Source organism: Crocodylus porosus, unplaced genomic scaffold (genome assembly GCF_001723895.1).
Source record: "Crocodylus porosus isolate Cpor-Errol unplaced genomic scaffold, CroPor_comp1, whole genome shotgun sequence".
Lineage (NCBI taxonomy): Eukaryota > Metazoa > Chordata > Crocodylia > Crocodylidae > Crocodylus > Crocodylus porosus.
The window spans coordinates 122951371-122973177 of record NW_017728886.1 but is presented as its reverse complement, the minus strand read 5'-3'; the positions used below and the strand labels follow the sequence as shown (position 1 = coordinate 122973177).

At 41.0% G+C, this 21807-nt stretch overlaps 1 protein-coding gene across 1 annotated transcript in view; it reads left to right on the top strand.

Annotated features, from left to right (window-relative positions):
- SEMA5A (semaphorin 5A) overlaps positions 1–21807 on the top strand; it is a 429765-nt gene that overhangs the window by 142529 nt on the left and 265429 nt on the right. Inside the window, exon 4 of the mRNA XM_019541437.1 lies at positions 17288–17350. Coding sequence (XP_019396982.1) covers positions 17288–17350 — 63 coding nt within the window. The remainder of the gene's footprint in view (positions 1–17287; positions 17351–21807) is intronic.

The window sequence follows — 21807 nt, the reverse complement described above, 5'->3', positions numbered from 1 at the left end:
ATGCTGAAGAGGGGGATCCACTGTCCCATGCTAGCACACCATCTACCAGCCAGTCTCCAGCTCCACAGGAGCTGCCAATGTGGGCCAAGGGCATGGCTTCCATGGTGGGGTTCAGAGGCACCATATCCTGCCATAAGGCAGTAATGCTCAGGCTTTTGTGGCTGCCTATCTCACCGATGATGCGGAGGTGCTACTGTATGACCCCTTGGCCTAGTGGGCAAGCTGCAGCCAGATGTGGCCGGATCTGGCCAGAGTTGCCTGCGAACATCTGGCTTGTCCACTGACCAGTGCTCCAAGCAAGAGGGTGTTCAGCATTGCTGGGGATGTAGTGACGCCCCATCACACCTTGGATCATGGTTTGGTGGAGCAGCTGGTGTTCCTCAAGGTCAATTGCCTGCTGCTGGTGTTCCCCAAGCTCCAGGTACAGACGGAGTGAATGCCACCCTCCTCACTCTGTCCATAGCTATTTCCTTTGTTCATTTTTTAAAAGCCATTTAATGCCCCGCACTCAGAGCTGGAGGGGGCACTGCATCACCCACCAGCAAGAGAAGAACATGTCCCTGCTTAGCTCCAGTGCCAGGATGAACTTGGGGGTATGGGGATGGAGGAGGCCCCAGGTCCTGGGCATGACCACTAAAACTGTACCCTTCCAGGGTTGGGGAGGCCTGGTGGGACTACTGGTGGCATGGCAGCCCCAGGAAATGCCAGGACCAAGGATCTCCCTAGTGAAAGGCAAGTAGGAGGTGCCATAACCTCCAGCTATTGCGCACATGCACACAGTCCTGGCTGGGGAAATCCCAGAGCCATCATGTCTTTGATAGGCCTGAGGCTTGCTGGTTGCAGTGTAGTTGTGAGGCTCCAGGTGAGCTCAGCTTAGCTGCTTGGGATGCCAGCTTTTGGGTTGAAAAACCATTCGTCAGGCTGATGAAGCACCTGCATTTGGTGTGTTTGTGTGTGCTGTTTCTGGATGGAAGGAATAGTAAAGAAGCCAGAGGCTGGCCTGGAATGCAATGCAGGCAAGAAAGCCAGTCAGTGAAAATAGAAGTGGAGGTGTCAGGGGGTGAGGGACAGGCTGGAGTGGGGAGGGGGATGTAGACGCACAGGTAAAAGTGGAGAGGTACCTGAGGAGTTATATGTCTGGTAGGTGTGAGAGAATTCCACTGTCTGTATTGAGTCAGATTCTAGTTTGACCAATTAGAATACTTTTTTTTCAGAGTGCACACCATAAATGCAAAGCTGAGATAGAAGAGACCTTACATGTGAGAGAACAACATTGATTTTTTTGGGAGCTTAACTAACCAAATTCATTTGGGCATAACTTAAGTAGTGTTTTCTTGTCCCTTTTCTCCCTTCCCAGAGTAACTAGTGCCCACTATTTGGGAAGGTGCTTGTGAAACAATCTTCTACATTCAACAGTAAATACATTGCATTTTAGGAATTTTAAAATGTGGAAGTTGGTTAAGCTTGAAGGTTAATCATATACTCTGCACTCACATCATCACATGTTCTGCTTACTGAAAAAAAAGGTGAAACAGTATTAGATTCACTATTTTTTATTAAAATTACTAACCGGACAATAATAAAATCAAGAACACGTCACCAAGGTACATTAATTTGAGTACTGTTAAACTAAATTTAGAACAAAATGATACAACTATCATGTCAAAATCAAACTAATGGTTCATGTGCCTCCATCCTAACCACTCTGTTTGCAAGCCCTATGTACTTCTTACATCTGCTTTTGGGGCAAGGTCTGTGTCAAGATCTGTCTTAACTCTCTGTTGTACAACTGAGACATAAATCAATTGGTCATAAATTATATCGAACTTCATTCATAAAATGTTTATAATGGAATTACAAATGGTATTTTAATAAATAGTATGTCTGTGATTTATATATTACTACGTAGTCCAACAGGTCAATAGGTTGTGCATAATCATGGCTTATAGAACCATGTATATGCCTTCTTCTGATGAACTTAGACCAATTAATAATGCATGCTACTTTTATAACTTCTTGTAATCATGCCTTAGTATAAATATCAAGTTAACTGTGAAAGCAGAATGTACATTTTTATTTAAATAGCTACTAATTACAGTCATTGGTGGTTGGTTACACAGTTTTTCCAGGAAGCCAACAAAAATGACACTGAATGGCTAACCAGTTTAGGATGAATTTTTTAATTGTTTGTCTACTAAAAATTAATTGTAGGTTTAGAATTTGAGGATTCTATAATCTGTTCATAAGCAAAAAAAATTCAGAACAAGGTAAGGTGAAAAGTCTGTCTCTAGCCACGATGGCCACCTGAGCCCTATTCTTTAACTAAGGCCCTACAATTTAGAAAAAAGAAAAAAATTATATGTACATGTTATATTTGTGATCTGAAGAAGAATATATTGCATTCAAAAGCTTGTCTAAGGATATCCCAACCATGCAGTTCCAGTAAAAGATATCACCCATAAAATAACTTGCCTCTTGCAAAAATGGTTAAATTAGTTATTGCAATATTTCATGCAGTTATGAATTAATACAGTAAAAGGTGCCTTAACCAGCACCTTACAAGCCGACATGCTCTATTAACTGGCATGCCGGCTTGTAAAGTAAAAGTGAAACTGGAAGTGCCCACCATGGCAGTTCCAGTTTCGCCAAGCCCCCACGGCCCAGGGCATAGCAGGCTGTGTGGGGCCCGTCTCCCTGTCCCGCGGGGCCTGCAGGAGGGTCAGTGATGTAGTGGGAGGGGTGGCAACACCCCAGATGCTGTGGGAGAAGCAGTGGTCTGAACAGGCATCTGCCTGTTCAGGCCTCTCAATTAACTGACATATTTTGTTATTCAGCACCCCTCATTCCTCATGGGTGCCAGATAGCAAAGCTTTTGCTGTAGTTCCGTTAATGGTAGCTTAGATCACGCAGAGATTGGCAGTGAGACACAAAGTAGACCAATATGAAACTTGTTAGGTTTTGGGGGGTGGGGAGGGAGAGGAGTTTCACCCTTAATATCTGATTTTGCCAAAGAATCCAAATGCTAAGTAAATCTCAAAGAAAATGCCAGTGAAATTCTTTGGTGGGCATTTTGAAGTTAGCTGTCACTGTCCTTACAACTACCGGTGTAAAAGTGGCCATATCACAAAAATTATCACTACCATCACACTAATTGGCACCCGTTTAGCATTCTTAGCAGAATACCAAAGTTGGAATGGATATGGAGACTGCCTTATTATTTCACTGCTAAAATGTTACTTTACTGGAGAATAAGCTTGAGGTGCATACTTGGGTAACAATGGAAAGTTTTTACTTCCTGTGCTGGACAAAGGGAAGTCTTAAAAGGTTTCTAGATTTGGCAGCCCAACAATATATGTAAGACGAAACCAAGCAAACAAAAGCAGTCCTCCTTCCAATATGTCTAAAAACATACTGTACATGGTTAATGTGAATGGGTAAATATTTGACACCTCTGGAAATTCATAACTGATAGAAAGGTATATGGAATCAGGTAGAATCCAATCTGGGATTGTGTCAGAGTTGAAATGTCTATGGCTGTAGTGAAGCACACAGAATCAGATGTTAGGTTAGTATGAGCAGTTTGTTTTTACATGGTGTTTGATTCTTGCTTGCTCATGGTAGTGATAGACTGTTTGATGTTCCATTGATATTTAGTATTTTCTAGTTATAATTATCATAAAGCTCAAAATATTGGTCTTGCTTGTGGGTGTATGCACTAGAACATTTCACAACCCCTTCTCTCTTACAAACTGATTATTTCCACTGAGTGCATATCCATGTCCAAATACTTGAAATACTTCTAAAGATCTGTCATAGTCACTTCTGGAAAGTGATGCTTAGTCTTCTAAGACACTTGGGTATTTTAAGAGAATGTAACTTATTCTTTGTAATGGTGGCATTTTTATGGATCTGTGTCTCTGGCTGTTATGAGGCTTCTGCAAAAGGAAAAATCATCACTCTTAAGTTGCCACAGTTTCTGTAAGTCTTCAGACATGTACATATGAAAACTATTGTTATTTAATGTAATGGTCCATGAAAAAAGTTAGACTGAAAATCTAAGGTATTGAAATCTTTCAAACCAGAGAACCATTGCAAGACCCACAGTTTGCTTTCCTGGAATCCCTAGTCAATACATTTTAACCTAGACTAGGAGGAAACACATTAGAAGTAAAAGGATGTCATATTTCCTATGCAGTCACTCCATATTGCCCCCACTAAAACTGCCAAGTATTGATAGCGGTGATGTAGATGCTTTTCTCTCAGAATTTGATAATTCATTTTACATAAGCTGAAGATACTACCAGATGGCACTGACCTGCAGTAATAATTAACATGATCAAAGCTGGTTTAGGTAGTGACATCGAATACATTCTCCTGGTCACACTGTGTGTCCAGAAGGTGTGACATCCCAAGGGACAGTTGAAATGTGGTCAACATGAACTTCTGGGTGGCGAAATGGAAACAGGTCAGACCTGTGCAAGGGCAGTAAAAACAGTTATGTCTTACTATAAATAGTTCTATATATAAGTTCCTGCAAATAATAAAGACTTTGTAGTACACCACAAGTATCATTGCAATACTGCACAGGTTAACCTAAAAGTAAAAGGCTCCTGACCCTTTTGCCATTATTGTAAACTATTCAACCCTCTTGTATCATACTAAATGAAAATTAATTTGCATTATCTTCATAGCAGCATCTCCATAATACCACATATCCCCCAGAAAGCTGTAATTTGGTATTTTGAGTTGCATTATTGGCCTCTCTGTTCCCTTTTATTTTCCCTTTTCATTGCCATGGCAGCATGTGATGTTCCTGCTGGAGCTCTTCTCATATTGACAAGGGATGTTAATCCTAACTCAGCCCTCCTTAACCTTCTATGTATCTGTCTTCCTCACCCTTTCTTTTCCTCCCTATGGTTCCTTTTATATCTCCATAATTTATCCACATAGCAGGTCTAGCACAAATTACATCTGCACACCAGTGATTTTTTTTCCAAATTACAAAATCAGTATCTTCAAGATATCCTGTTATAATAAGCATCTTTCTCTCATCTTTTTTGATAAGTTGTCCCCAAGCACTTTTCTGTCTCCTATCCTTTTTGCCTTCTCTTTGCCCTTGTGTTGACAGTAGTTCTTCTCACATCTTACAATATCATTTATGTGCTGATACCACTCAGTTGTGTTCTTTTTTCTTTCCCCTCATAATCACTGTACTTTAATTTTAATCCAGCCCTTAATTTCTATGATTCTATGATGTTTCATATTCTTCAGAGAGAGAGGGGTGGGGTGATGATATTCATTTGTCAACACTATACAAAAACTTGTAGCAGTGAGAGAAAAGTTAATACAAAATACCTTTCAATAAACCTTGGAACCTGCCAAAATTGATCAAGATGCCAGCTAGCCTGAATCATTTAAATCACTCTACTGTTACAGCTATCAGTCTTAGACATCTGCAACTTGAACAATAATTTCTGTGCTGAATTTGGTATCTCTTAGACATTTTCAGAATATACATTCTAAAATGAATTGTATCATGAAATACTCCACTCTCACCTCATGAGATGCTGAGGAGTTTGGAAAAGAACATTTTGTTACAGATCCATTTCAATACAGACTTGCCTTTTTAAATGCCAAAAATACATAGTTAAAGAACTAGAAAGAGTCTTAAATTAAAATACCACATCTAAATACCCATAACTTGGAGAATCACATCTGAATGTTTCTAAATCAGGAATCTTACTTGAATCTTGCCAATAGTTCTACTTGGGCAGAATCAAAGTCCTAGATCCAAATGCACCCAGTTTTAAGGGTATTCAGTTTTAGATTTGCATCTTAATTTTAATAAACATATACTGGATATTTTGTAATAATAACATTTCTGAGTGGCATTTTGGTCATCTTTATTCTTCATGCAGTGACATTCCATATGAAACTGGGGCCTCTGAGTGGAGTTTTCAAAAGGATGCTCAATAAGTCAATAAGCTATCCAGTATTGAGTGTTTTTTGAAGTCATGCCTGATACTGGATATTGATATTGGATATTATATCTTCTAATATAGTGCTAGATGATGATCTTAACCTTGGCAGCAAATGGCTTCTGAGTAGTTTCCAAAGTTGAATTAATTGTTTGCATAATAAATATAATCATGTGCATGGAATTTAGATTCTTTATTTACCCAGGCTTAGTGTGAAGATTTTCTCCAGATTTTTTAAATGAGTGTTCTCATAGTTTAGGTACAGACAGTCAAAAAGCCTAAGGGTGGATCGATTCAGTCTGTGCAGGTGAATCTAAGATGCAGAGATTAAATTGAGAAGCAAGTGAACAGACATTCACTTTTGATTTTGGGTAATGCAGCCACATGCCTGCAATGGCTCATCCAGAAGCTGGGGGGCATTAGAACACATCTGCCAGCCACTGCCAAATGGAAGGGAAGAGAGAAGCCCTCCAAGACTCTCTCCACTCTCTGCTTGAGCAGAGGGAGTGTGGCCAGGCCTTGTTCTATGCTCTGCCTAGGTGGGGGTGGGTGGCACCTGCCAGGCTGAGTAGGGGATGGGTAGGGAAAAAGGTAGTGGCATTGAATTCATAAATGCTTGAACAAGAATAGTTCTTTCTTTGAAATGAGCATTAAACACAGCTTAGCTGTGTGTTCACTTCCTCTTCCTGCTGCCCCTGAGATCTCTGGGATTTGCAGTCCACGGTCACATTAGCAGGACTCTGCAGGATTGCTCATCACTGAGCTTCTGTTCTGTTACAGCAGGGGCTGGCAATTATTTTGGGCAGAGGGCCGCTTACTGAGTTTTGGCAAGCCATCAAGGGCCACATGATAGGCATCCCAGGGCAGATTAATATTAATTTTCTAAATTTTTAGGGGCCCCATGGGCCAGATAGAGTGGCCTGGTGGGCCACATCTGGCCTGTGGGCCACATTTTGCCCACCCAAGTTACAGGTTTTAACCAGTTTCTGAAGACTTAAATTGGTTTATGTGTAACTTCTATCCCTAACTGGTCTGCAATGTCTGACAACTAGTCACAGGCTGCTAGAATGGACTAAGTTGATGGTGCTCTACCTCTTGACCCCATGGTCCAGACGAATGGGGCAGGGTCAGTACACAGGTCACATCAAGCCCCACGTGCAAGTATCTGACTCTGGGATCTGACACCACCCACTCCCTGTACTGAGTGCTGGGATTGGGTACTGGGGCCTGGTACTTCCCCATTCATCTTGCATGCAAGGCTTGGTCCCCTGGGGCCCTGTGCTGCCCCCTCCCACAGTGATTGGCCTCCAGGGACCTGGCATCTCACCCTCCTGACTCACTACACTGGGATTGGTCCCCTGGGGCCTTGCAGTGCCCCTTCCACTTCAATAGGTTGGGGTCCTGGGAGCCTGCCACTGCTTCCCCAATACTCTCCTGCATGTCAAGATTAAGTCTTGAAGCCCGGGACCACCCCGTCCCAGCCCTCTACATACCGGGATTGGGAACCCGCCCCTACCTGGCCCTGTGCAATAGGATCGGGTGCCTGATCCAATATGCAGGGCCTGGGGCTCTTCATGGTCCAGAAATTTGGTGCCACTGGTCTCTTGTCATCATATGCGCAGACCCATGGGGCACAGCTCCATGGGCCAGATCTGGCTTGTGGTGTAGGGGCTCACCACCCCGCGACATAAGCAAGTTAGTAGGGTTGGAGTGTTGTACCCATATAGTCTAGGAAATTATCAAAGTTTTTCATGGTAGTTGGACTCCTTGTATTAGATTCTAGCATAGGTGAGATGTAAACTGTAGTCCTTTTGATCCATAGAAATCAGCTTTGCTGAGTCGGCTGAAAGGGAACCCTTTCCATTCCTGAATGAAAGAAGCCTGTCTCATATAAAAACCACTTTTCATGCATTTTCTTTTAGGTTTTCTGCAAAGAATAATTGCTCTCTGAGCTTCGGCTAGTTATTAAAGTGTGTTGGCAAGGTATTGCACAGCTCTGACAAAGTGGCTGTGAGGAGACAAATAAGGAAAATGTTTCTTCTTGGTGAAAGAGAATCTGTGAAACTTTCTACACTGGTTTTACCTAACTCATAGGGGAGTGAAGACACAACACCAAAGCACCTACTAAAATTCATGTGAACAATAAGACCCAACAATAATAGTCTGCTGAATGCTGCATCTGCTTTTATGAACCTTCACTCTTTCCCTGCCTGGATTATTCTGATACCCACCTTTATAATCTCCTTAGAACTAGCTCTTGGACACCAGCATATGTGTTTATTGAAAGTTAATTGTATGGGCTGAAAGCCAGTATAGTCCACCAGATCACAACTTTTGTCCAAGGCTTTCCATTTCTATACTTAAGTGAGCAGTAGCAGGTATTATTAGAGTGTCTTCATTGTCATTTAGTTATCATGCTCATTGCCATTATACCTAAAAATCCCCAGAGTATTGTTTAAATACATGACATAAGATGTGAAAGCAAAAATAATAAAAAAAAGAAAAGAGAAAAATCATGTAGTTGTTAATTTTTGGCACCATGTAATTAAACCACCTTTTTAATGTTATTTTTTTGCCAGTATCCAATTAGCAGAGCCATCTGCCTAAAGAGTTCTGGACCATCTGTCTGGAATATAGTTCTGTTCATTTTTCTGGTTCCTGGCTAATTAACTTCTTTCACTGTGACATGCAATAGTACATTTTGTTTTTACACGTCAAAGAAGTGTGTATGTAATATATGTGTGTGTATTAATATACACATTACAAATGTCTGTACGTCTGTCTAGCCACAATACTACAAATATTGTTGAGGACTCAGTTATGTTTGATTCTTATAAGTGTAGCTCCCATTGATAGCACTAGAAGAGGAATGTGTTTTCATTCTCTTGGATGCACATCTAATAACAGAAATGCTAATTAACCAGTCCTTCCTTGGCTCTTCTTGTATTCTGAACCTGGCTGACATTCGCTGATTGATTAGGATCTCATAATGGGGGCTATATCAAAATGAAAAGGTTTGTGTTTCCCCCTTAATCAGTTTATAACTTCTCTGGAAAATTTGTGGCAGGACTTCATGTTCTGCTGCCTTTGGATTTGAAGAAGGCAAGAACTGTTGTCCTTCTTGACTATTGTTTATCCAATAAATGAGAAGTACTCTTATGCATTCTTAACACTGTGCATGTGTTTTTTTCTTTTTGCTTTCTGCAAAGGTATCTGAACAAATCCAGTGGCGTTTGGCATGCCTCTTGGTTTCCCCTGGAGCCAGCCCAACTGCATATATTTAGTTTGCTCACTAAAGATACCATTGTTTAACTTTTGAACAAGAGTCTATTGCCATTCAACCATTATCCAAGTGTATTGTGGTACACTTTATTGCTGCAAAGTATATACTTACTATTACTAGTTAATTTTTATGCTAACAAGCTGTTGAAATATATATATTTTTTGTCACTAAAGATTTTTTTTCTGCTATTTAGTTTTAGTTGGAATTTGTTCCTTTACTGGAATTATGTCCTGCTTCAAAATTCCATGTCACTTTCTTTCTAAGCTTTCAAAGTGCTGCACAAACAGTAAGGAAGGAATGTTTTTAAAACGCACTGAGTTATGTATGAGAATACTTGTACAAAACACAGTGGTTTTTCCTTTGAGTCTACTGGATTGTGCTAATTATCATGCTTGTTAGCTTAGCATCATGTATATTCAGTATCCCTGTGCTTCAAAAGGTCTTGCCTTATGAACCTCATCTCCTTCTGTGACCAGGTAACTCACCACCTGGACATGAGAGAGGAGGGTGACATTGTATACCTTGACTTCCAGAAGGCCTTTGATCTAGTATCCCGCAATGTATGTACAAGAAAATTGGAGGATTGTGGGCTTAATTCCAAGACAATCAGGTGGGTGAGAAACTGGCTGCAGGATAGGACCCAGAGAGTCATAGTGAACAGATCTGTGTCATCCTGGCTAGATGTGGGCAGTGGTGTGCTGCAGGGGTCAGTGCTTGGCCCAGTACTTTTCAACATCTTTATTAACTATTTGGATATTGAGGTAAAGAGCTCACTGGCCAAGTTTGTGGATGACACCAAGTTATGGGGGAGCATGGTCATGCTTGAAGATAGGTGACAGATACAGGCGGACTAGACAGGCTAGCAAATTGGGCAGATTGAACTTCATCAGATTCCGATGTCAAGAAATGTAAAGTGCTCCACCTCAGGATGAGCAACCCCTAACACACATACAGGCTTGCCAGCACCAAAATGACTAGCACTGCGAATGAAAGGGACCTGGGAGTAATAGTAGACCACAGTATGGATATGAGCCAGCAGTGCAATGCTGTAGTCAGTAGGGCAAATAATACTCTGCCATACATCTCCAGCAAAACCAAGGGAGTGATTCTTCTGTTCTAATTGGCACTAGTGAGACCACAGCTGGAGTTCTGCAACCAGTTCTGGGCACCACACTTTAACAAGGATGTGGACAAGCTTGAGAGAGTCCAAAAAAGAGCCACCCGTGTGATCAGAGTCTTAAAGACAAGCCATATGAGGAAAGCCTGAGGGATCTGGGACTCTTTAGCCTGAGGAAAAGAAGGATGAGGAGGGACCTAGTAGCAGCTTACCGTTACACTAGTGGAGTACATCAAGAGCTCAGCGAGCAACTGTTTACCAGGGCACCCGAGGGGAGGACTAGGAGTAATGACCCTAAACTCCTTGAAAACCTGATTCAGGTGCAACATTAGGAAAAACTTCTTCACAGTGAGGGTGTCCAGACTATGGAATAAGCTCCCTCCAGAGGTGGTGCAATCACCTACCTTGGAAATCTTCAAGAGGATTCTAGACAGTCAATGGACACAATGATCTTCCAAGGTCCCCTCTGGCCTTACAATCTATGAATCTATCAATTTGGCTCAGTTAATTTTATTGTTGTACAGGTTTCCCTTGATTTATGCAGTACACGTGTTCTCAGAGAGCGGCACATAAATCAAATTTGCATAAAGTGAACTGACTTTACAATGTAACAAATAGGAATAGAATCCCATGGCAGCAAGGGCGGGAGTGAGGCTGGGACTAGGGAAGGGGCAGGGGGAGGGGTGCCAATCCTGGGGTTGCACAAGGCAGCAAAGCAGAGGGAACAAAGCTGCACTCACCCCAGCCCCAACTGCAGTGGCCCTGGGAGTGGCTGGCGCCAGCTGCCTGCAGGTGTTGGGTTGCACTGTGCCCTCCCTGTCCCCCCACACCTGGGTTCCGCCTGTCCCCACTCACCTCTGCTCCTAGGCTGAGCTGTGCCCTGGTGCAGGCAGCTGGTGTCGGCTGCTCTGAGGGCCACTCCAGCATGGGCTGGGGTGAGTGCAGGCAAGCAAAGCCCTGGCTGAGTAGGTTTGTGGTGATATCTTTCATTGGACCGGCTACATTGTTGGGATAGACTTAGACAAGCTTTCAAATGCAGTGCATGTTCTTAATGCATTTGGTCTGATAAAAGATAACACCCACAAAACTCCTTGCTTATTGCATATTTTTCTGGACCAATACAGCCACAGCATCACTCCAGTGCTAGCAATACGTATAGTTTACTATAACATATAAGAAAGAAAAGACATGTCCTGAGAATCTTAGTAGTGGACTAAATAGATAATTGTCATGCATAGCTCCGTGCCCAATTCTTTGCCCAACCAGTACAGATTCTGCTGAAGTATTTAAGAGCTACTAAGGAACTAATAGTTTCACAATAGATTACAGGAGCGGTTTTGCATACATCAAACTTTGCCTTTCTAAAATAACACGCATTAATTTGTGTCAATTAGACATCCTAATACTTGATGTGATGTCATCCATCAGCTCTGTCTGAAGATAAAATTACAGTGTGGTTGTGTTGGAGGATTTTTTTTTTAATATTTGATTTGGTTTAATATGTAACATGCTTTTCTCTTGCTTGGTTTTTAAATGAAGTTTAAACTGTTTTTTCCTGGAAGACTATTTTTTTCCCCTTATCCTACCCTTTGTATGTTTCTAGAAGAGCTAATTAAAAGTTGGAATTTGGTCTGTTAAAAATCATAGCATTCTCACAAAATAAAAGTTATCTTCTGGGACAGAAATAGAATTCTCAAAATGTCTACCAGTGGGGGAAATGCAGAAAAGAAAAGAAAAGAAAACTAAAAATAATTGGGCAATGCATTGAGCATTGGCTTAGCATAAGTCAATAACGTACCTTTGCAAATTTCTTTCCACAAGTCTGTCCCTGACCAGGCTCATATGGCATGTGTGCTATAGTCAAGTTTCTCTTTAGCACTCCAGTGACTGCTGAAATGTTGAGTTTAAAGTTCACTTACAATGTTATGCAAAGCCTCTCTACTCCTTTGATGCTCTTTAACTTGTTTTGACATTCCACCCTGGATTAGCACAAAGTCACTTAAAGAACCAGTGTACTCCAGCGGTTCAGAAGAGCTGAATAAATCTAGCATATCTGCTGCCCTTACTTTAACAATAAATGCAAGTATTCTACATGTGTGGCTGGGCTGTGCCTGTGTATTAGTGATTAAAATGGTTATATTTTAATGCTCAAGTGTCCTTGTAACACATTATCTGATTGTGACCCCTTTTATGACAGCCTCTTCCAGCATAGGTGGTTTTCCACCTTTTTAAAATTAAGGCATCCCTCAGAAAATACTAGCTCTTCACTTTATGTTGCTTTTTGGCTATGGAAAAATGTTAGAGTAAATCTTGTTGCAAAGAACTTAGGAAGACCACAACAGGTTAGAGTATTTTCGACACCATGGATTCCTATTTGAAATCTTTGGATTTATTTTGTGAATCGTATAAGTGTTTGCATACCTAAGAGTATTTATATTGCACAGCACCCCACAACAGTCTTAAAAAGGATCTCATGGCAGTGCAGGGTGCCATGATACCCTAACTTAGAATCATTTACCTAGAGTAACATAAGTATACTTAGTTTTAAATGTTATCCATGCTTTCTTAATTTCATCACTAATGTAAAAGGAATTGGGGTGAATACACATTCTTCTTTCCCTAACAGGATTGCTTCTTAGGTAAAGCTTACATTAAAAGTTTACAGCATGTTACTCAGAGCTTTATCAACTTAATTGGCTTTATATTTAAATATAACATTTACTTATGAAAGTTGGTTTGATCTAGCTTCCCCTGTACATCCTTGGCTACTGTATCTGGCAACATGAGATTATATCTTAGGAATTAGTATCCATATTTCAATTTATCTGTACAAAGAACAGAGAAAGAGGTACTTGCAATATGATAAACTGGATTTCCAACTTGCTTGCATTCAATTTCATTGCATATTCTTGATGAAAACTGAAGAAAATCCATGAGCAGATTTTGGTGTTTTGACTCTGAGGTCTTTGTCATGAAAATGTTACTCATTTTAGGTTTTAACTAATAATGGCTCCTAGAAGAAGTGGAAAAAACCAAACAAACTGTGGCTTACCAGAAGAAGCAGCACATTAGGGTGATGTGGCTCTGCAGCATCTGAATAGATCAGGCACTTCAGCAGGGCTTTTTGGCACTTTTATCTAATAGCTGATCCAATCACCTATTAGATAAAAATGGCAAAGAGTCCTACTACTGTGCCTGATTTATACAGCTGCTGTAGAGCCGGGTCAAACTCAGGTGCTGCCTCTTCTGGGCACGTGTTGGGCTTGGCGCAGCCGTATGCCAAATTTAAACTAAAGTGTGCTTTTTTTTCTTTTTCACATCTGCAAGCATAAATAATGTGCTAATTTTGGTGCTTTCGTCATTAGACTGTACAGTAGAGATTTTAAAGGAAGTCTGTTGAGAATGAAATAGAAGTTATATTAATGTGTGAATGGTCACAATGGCCACATCTATATGAATGTGTTTGAATTGAGTGACAAAGTTTTCCTGCCCCCATATTTTTATAATCTAGAAAATTAATCACGGGGTTAAGGATCTTAATTCCTACATTCTGTTCCTATCTCTGCCATTGATAAGATAATATAATATTTTGTATTTCTGTAGCTCTTTCCAAGAATTGTTTGATTATGCTCCTCACCTGTTTGATGAAGGTGTTAAGTAAATCTACCAACATTTGCATATTTGGAAATAGAGTTTGAAGGACATTATTAGGGTCATACAGCAAGTCACCCTTAGATCCAGATTTTTGGACTCTCAAAACCAATGTCCAGTTCATTAGACTAAGAAGTAGGCTCCAGGCAAGCAACATAATCTTTCTCAGTTTGAAATTCCAGGTTTTAAGATGGGAAGATTTGCACAGTTTTGTGCATTGGAGAAGATATTTTAAATCTTCTATAGTATATTTTCACCTAGAGTAAATATTATTTCCTCTGCATTAGAGATAGGGAAAATGTGGCTCGGATGGGTTGATTGTGTGAGAACCAAAAGCAGGCCTTGAATCTTTAAAGTTGTGCGTTCAAAAACCTGCTTTTGAAAATTTGGTGCGGAGCCTTATGTCTTGTGTGTACAGTGGTCTAATGAAATATGCATGGCTATATTAGAGGTGTTGTGAAGCCTAAAGTTTATAACTACTATATGAAGTGTTAAACAATATTAACCCAAGTCAGTGGCACAGCTACCTCCTCCAAAAAACTCCATAGTCATTGGCTTTTCACACAGTTGGAAACATGCTGTTTTAATGGTGGAATGTGACTTTCTTGAATAATATTTTATCCTTTTCTAATTTCCGCTATATTTTCTCCCATATCTTTATTCACTCTGCAAGCCCATCTATATCAGCATATAGTTAATCTTCCCATTTTCTCCTCCTCTTTCTCTTGGCTTTCTGTCTTCTTCCCTCTCCATTCCTCCCCTCTCCCCCCATCACTCCCAAGAGTCCCTGGTTTAATGTTTCCTACTCATTTCACAAATGGCAAGTGCTCTCCTTCAAGCCCTTAATTGAAACCTATGGGACATGTCCCCACGAGCAGGGGTGTGCAGCTGCCATGGAGTAAAAAGCAGCAGCACAAATTTGTGCCACGGCTTTTTGTCCCAGTGCCTGCCCTGGCACATAGGGTTAACATGGGGAAAAATGCCCTGGATGAGGTAGGGGGAGGCTGGGGTCAGCACCTGAACTGACCCCAGCAACCTTACCTGTGGTCCAGGGGGCCTCCCAGGGCTGCAGCACCAGCAATCTGGGTGTGCAAAGCCTGGCCAACAGCTGGAGCGTGGCTCTGGCCAACCAGGTTCTGATTTTGGGTGGCACATGGCATGTATACCACCCTGCTTTTTTATGTCTTTTTTTTTTATGCTGCAGTTAGCAGTGCAGCGAATGCCTGCATGTGTGGCACGTGTGGTTTGCAATGCCACAGACAGGTCTGCAGCACTGCAAACTGAATGTGTGCGCTCATCTAAATGCTCCCATGAAGTCTTCCTGCACTGCTCTCCTCCCAGTAACTCCTCTGTACTTCCATGCATTGGAAGCATGGTAAAGTTTTTAACCTTCAGTGCCCTTTAGGGATAACATTTCTAAAATCAGATACCGACACACAATGCTGTATAATGTATAGGCTTATTGTGTCGTAGTGATACTTGCATTTGGTATTTGTTCCGAAGCAATCCTTATTCTTTAGAAAACTCTATTGGTCTGCAAGAACAGTCCTTTGTAATGTCCTTACCATTAGTGGGGTAAAATTAGTTTTCGTACAACAGAATGAAAAGAGTTAAGCCATTGTTCCCTTTTTATATAACTCAGTATGAGGTTTTTTTCATGCTGTTAGAATACAATTTGTTACAAACGTTAGGGTCATTCGCTGATGGATTCTTCCAGCCTGTTTCAGAAGTTTTCAATGAATTCCCCCCACTGCTGTACAAATTCATCTGCAATAGAAATGTTTTAAATGGAAAGGATGGAGCAGGGAGGGAAGGGATGTTGATTATAAGGTTATTTTTCTTGAAATGAAAAACCGCATTCTTGGGTTAGTTGAAAAGGCAAATCAAAGAATACTATGAAGTAGAATCTGAAGGTTTTTTCTTCCCTTCATTTAAATAGCCATTCAGCCTATTATTTTTACTAATTACAGAGCCTCCTTGGTATTAATCCAATCTCCATGGAAGGTCAGGTACAAAACATAAGCTGCATTAAATCAGCATGAATTGTCTTTGGTTATTTATTGGTAAATGAAAATGGGCAGACTTTGGTTTAAACTGTTGAGCTGAATAGTTAGCTAAGAACTCACCGTTCTGTCTGGTAGAAAGCAGTTGTAGTCCATGGTGCTCTTAAATACTTTCTCCATGTGACAAGTATGGCTACTATAACATATACTCTACTTGCAAAAAGTACATGTGTATCAATGTGTGCATTCTGAAACAGCCATTCTGCTCCCTTCAATAGTAGATTTTGTAAGTCATAGCATTCTAATATTAGATAACAAAATCATAAAGCTTAGTTCATGCACAGAACCTGTAGCCTGGTAAAATAGTGTAACAGCTCTAACATAAATCTGCTGAAATGAGGAGATAGCACAGAAATAAGGATAAATCACCTCAGTTCTATTGTAGACAGTTTTACTGTTTGTTGTTTTGCATGTGCCCCCCACCTGACTAAATGGATGTTTTAGTGCTTGTGATTAGTGCTGTGTTGGTAGCCCAAGGACTGAACTCTTCAGCTGATACTCAAAGCAAGGGCAGTGACATACATGCTTTTCCACAACACCATGGCTATATCTCTCCATAACACTGACCCCGATGCAGTGATGAGGCAGGCTGTTAACCCATGGAGGCAAGCCGAGAGGGTGTTTTGTCTTGTGTGCTTTTCCAGTTTCTTAGCTTTGTTAGACCTGCCAAGCATGGTTCTAATTAGTGGCATTTGTGATTTGTTATTTTTTATACTGTTGCTGTATCTAATAGTAGGTCTCAATTGAGATCACAAACATGAAATTTCTGAGAAATCACTAGTACTGTATTCCTTGAAAAAGAAGGCACATTTTTACAATTAAATATTTCATCTACAAATGGATTGGGTCTGTATGTGCAAGGAAGGAAGGAAAGGTGGGTGGGCTTATATATACAATGCAGACGCTGTATCCTTGTAAATATGACTTTATTTGATTTTTTTTTTCTTATATTGGAAGTCAGAAAAATATGGACCTGCCTTAAACTCAAGAGTATTCTGTATTAAAAGGAAAATGATAATATTTACACTCGTGGGGAACAAGAAAAGAAGCCATTAGGAGAATATTATGAATGAATGTTCTTCTATATTTGTAGTTAATGCACCAGACATGTGTCATATAAGACTGTACTGTGGGTTGGATGTCTCTGTGTTTTGTGCATTTGACTTATCTGTGTCCTTAACTGTTTGCGTTTCAGGCAGCAGAGTGGCAATGTGATGAAGCTACTAAAAGAGCCTGCTACAGTAAGGGCAAATCAAAGGTAAGAAGGTGACAGCTGTACAGCTTAATCAGAACTTATATTTGAATGACTAGTACATTTCAGTGTACAAACCTCTTCTCTATAAATTCTTGTTATCTCCCATTCCTTTTTAAAGTGAGTCTTTAGGGAGGCAATATTACATTTATTGCAGTGGAGGCAAAAGAATATGAACAATAACAGGAGACAAGGATAGCTCCTTCTTTCTTGGAAATATCAAGGGCACTAGAGTAACAATACTCACCTTATTCAGCCTCTGTCACTTTACTGTCTTACTCCTGCAGTCTGTGAAACACAGCACTAGATTTTGATCTGATTTTTCAGTACACTGGTGTAAATCCACTCATCTCTCAGGAGGCAGGGTATATTTTTTAACAACGTTTTAGACTTCTGTGCTGTTCTGTTGCCTCATGACCCCAAATCAACTTAAAATGAAGATGGCAATCTGAAATTTACTATTGATGTCAAAATAGGATTTGGTCTCTGGAGTCAGATTCCATATATTGTATATATTGTAATTTGACTAATTACAATATATTTTTTCAGTGCACACGAAGTAGTTAAATACAAAGCTGAGGCAAAATAGACCTCCTATGTCAGAACATTATTTTTTGTGAGCTGAACTGACCAAATTAATTTGGGCATAACCCACCTTGGTAAGTAGTGTTTTTTTTGGCCCTTTTACCTCCCCCAAGGTAGTTAGCATCCACCAGTTGGGAAGGTGTTTGTACAGCAATCTTCTGTGTTCACTGTAAATGCATTGCATTTTAGAAATGCTGTCTCATAGGAGAAGCAAATGCTAAAAAAAATAAATTGATTAAGCTAGGAGGCTGACCAAATGCACTCCACTCAGGTCATCATATGATCTGGATCCATGCTGCTAACTGAAAGAAATATCATGCAGTATTAGATTTGATAACTTTATTAAAATGGCTAAACAAGCAAAACTAAACTCAAGAATACCTGTCACCAGTGCTAAGCTAGTGTTAGAATTGGTAAAGTATAAATTGAGAACAGAATTGTACAACTATCAAATTAAGGTCAAATCAAGAATTCTGTATATTAGTCTCAGTGTTGGACTGGACTCATTTTATCTAAGTAGTTGAATTACCAGATTAATACATAAATATACAGTGTTTTTAAAACCTAAGATGATGTTTGGGAACATGGCTGCCTTTGGGCATAAAGATCCGTAGAGTTTCATACAAATCAGTAAAGTCTATGGTTTGGAGCATCTTAGACATTTTCAACTTGGAAAACAGCACACGCATCCATGAAGATCTTTTTGAGACACTGTGGGTGCATTTACATGTGCCATTAAGGTTACATAATAAACTCCAGAACAGTTTGCATTGGAGTCATCTGCTCCTGGGCATAGCGTCTGCAGGTGCTCCCAGGACTGCAACAGTTTGAGCCAGGGTGGAGGAGACCTGGACTGGCAGCAGGTTTGGGGTTCCAGGCACAGGCTCCAGGTGGCATTGGAGGGGCTGTCTGGGGCACAAGAGCACTGAAACTGTGGAGCTGTGTGGCTGATCCCCCAAGCCTGCTGCCAGCCTGCAGTTGCTCCACCCTGGCTCAAATTGCTATGGTTCCAGTCACTGTTCACACATGCATTTCAACTCAGTAAATGACTCTGGTATAGGATAGTACTGTCTCTGACAGCAGGTAGTGGTGGCACTGGGAGGGGTGGCTATGGGGAGCTAAGGTGAATTTTGAGGTACCTATAGCCCCCTCCAAGCCCTCCCTAGTGGCAGTCCTGCTCAGGGCCCTCCACTCTTCTGCCTTTCCCTCGGTAGCCCCATGCTGGTTGCATGTCCCCTGCCTGCCCCGCAGTGGGGGGCTCCCAAGGGAAAGGCAATAGAACAGAGTGCTCAGAGCAGGGGTGGCACTAGGAGGGGGCTTGGGGGGCTATAGCCACCCCAAAATTTACCTTATTCCCCCCTGTAGCCACCCCTCCCAGAGCCGCTGCTGTCGCTGCTGCTGTCTACCCACCCCGCTTCTACCTGCTCTGAGCCCAGCCCTGGCCCAGCACCTTCCCCGCCCCGCCAGGAAGAGGCTGGTGCTGTCCCTGACCCTAAACCCACAGTGGGCAGCCTGCAGCTCCATACGCAAATCGGGAGGGGGGGGAGGGACAGGCACCCCCCAGGCCACCCCCGGAGTGCATGCAGTGGTGGAGAGCTGCTCCCCATCCCCACTCTTCCACGTCCCCAGACAAGCCTTACCTCACTTCCTCCTTCACCATGGGAGCCTCGGTCTGCCCCTCTTGCCCCTTCCCTTCCACAGACTTACTTGCAGGGCACTGCTCTCCCCGCTGCCCAGCTGAATTCTTGTAAATTGGCTATTGGATATATATTGGCCTATATGGCTGGTTAATAATTGGCTATTGGTATCAGGCAAGAAAATCTTTATTACCAATCAGAAAGGAGTAAATTTTACTCCTCCTTTAATTGGCTCACTATCTAGACTAGCCATGCACTTATTTTCTTAAACATAATACATCATAGGAGGAGGGTTCAGTTTTATATGAGCTTCCCAGAGAAACCTAGGGGGTATTTAGTAAACTGCTTTCAAACCCAGTTACTATACGATCAACTTCATTGGTTTTAAACATAGTTATCATAAACGCTTCTTCCAGCAGGGAGTAAAAGGTACAAGGGGCAAATATGCCAAACAGAGTGTTAAAATTGATGTCCCTTTCATTAATTTCCTTCTTTTTAATAAATCAGTTTTCTCTTATTGCTGAAAACAAATTATGATCTCGTTAAGTAGAAATATATGCTTTGTGTGATAAGCCCAGATATACAAACTCCTTCTTGCTTATGTTCCATTTCCTACATACTCCACTGTAAATTCTCTGAATGCAAGGAAGTCAATTTCTTTAGGTTCAATCAACATCTGTTCCTGAATATTTGCTGTCTGTTTAAAACTCTGTGCCTAAACTTGTTACCAACATTCACTGTTATGCAACATCAGTTCAGGTTATTTGCTAATTATTGTTTCCTTCAGAACATGACTCAAACTCATGGCTTGGATTCGTTCTTAGGTTAAGTAAGCTCTTTCTTTTATAAACATTTTGTTTAACATGGACTCAAATTGAAGATGAGAATCTTGGTTCTTTCTGGGAAAACATTAAACTGCATTAACTGCTTTCCCTTCATTATGGAAAGGATCAATGTATACTCATTTTAAAAACCGATAAATAAAAAAACGTATTTCTATCTAGTAGCCCAGTGTTCTTATAAAAAACCTGAAAAAATACATGTAGGTTGTTGGTTAGACATATACCTCTCTCTAAATGCAGATTAACAAGAGAGATGGAATTTTAAACATTTTTAAAGTGTTTTCTTCAAAAGGTTCTGTCTCCTTGAAACTCGGTGCCAAACTGAGTCATTTTCATGCTCCAGGCTTTGAGCTTTGTCTTCGGTAACCTAGAACCAGGCCTGAAGCTCAGGTCTCAACTTGGATGCACATGAACTATGAAAACTGCCCCCTGAAGATGACTGTAAGGAAATGCAGGGGATAAAATGCTGTCCCTGGGGGAGCCAATGTCAAGAATTCCATTAGCATCAGTGGGGCTAGGGTTTCTCTGTAGGCCTGCAGAGATATTTTATTCTGGATAAGTTATTACGTAAAATCTGCTTTTGAATTAGTATTATAACATTCTATTTCCTGAGTTCAAAATGGTGAATCCCTATCTTGTTGTGAAGGTTGTCTTCTCATGCCAGTTCCACAGATGTCCACATTCACGCATGCTGTAGCTCTGTTCCAATTCTCATACCTTGTTTCTGTCTATTCTCCCTGTTTGTCTCTGGCCTTTCTTCTTCTATTTTTTTTTTTTTTTTTACTTTCCTTCTTGTCTTTTATTTTCTGTTTCTCAAACTTGTTAGTGCTGCCTCTTTTCCCATACAGCTCAATTCTTAGCCTTTCTGGTCTTTGGGCCTCAATACCTCACCGTTCTTTGGAAGTGACAAAGATTTCATTATTTTGAAGGCCATAGATGAACAGAGGTGAGGTCAAGTATTGGGGAGTTTGGGCTGCTGGTAACAGTGCCTCTTCTGCTCCTGCAAACTGCCATAGTCTCTCTCACACACAAACTAGTGTGACCCCACTACAATGCCATTGCCCCTCTCCCCACATTTGTCTCAATTGGTTTTCCTTCCTTTCTATTTTCCACCTCTCCTCTTTCGCCTTGTTTTGTCACACAGCACCAGAAGCTCCTTTTACATTAAGTGCTTTAAGACAAAAGAAGGAGGGAAGATAAATGGCTTTTGAAGAGTCATCTTTTGCAGCAAATACATACTTATAGTACTGGGGAAGATGAATCTGAGACTGTTTTGCCTTTTCTGCCCCTTTTCTTTGTCCTGGTCCCATATCTAATTTGGGAAATGCTGGCTAATAAAGTATTGATTGCTAGCCATTAAAAGGCAGTTTTTGTACATGTGCTCACATGCTCTCTCACT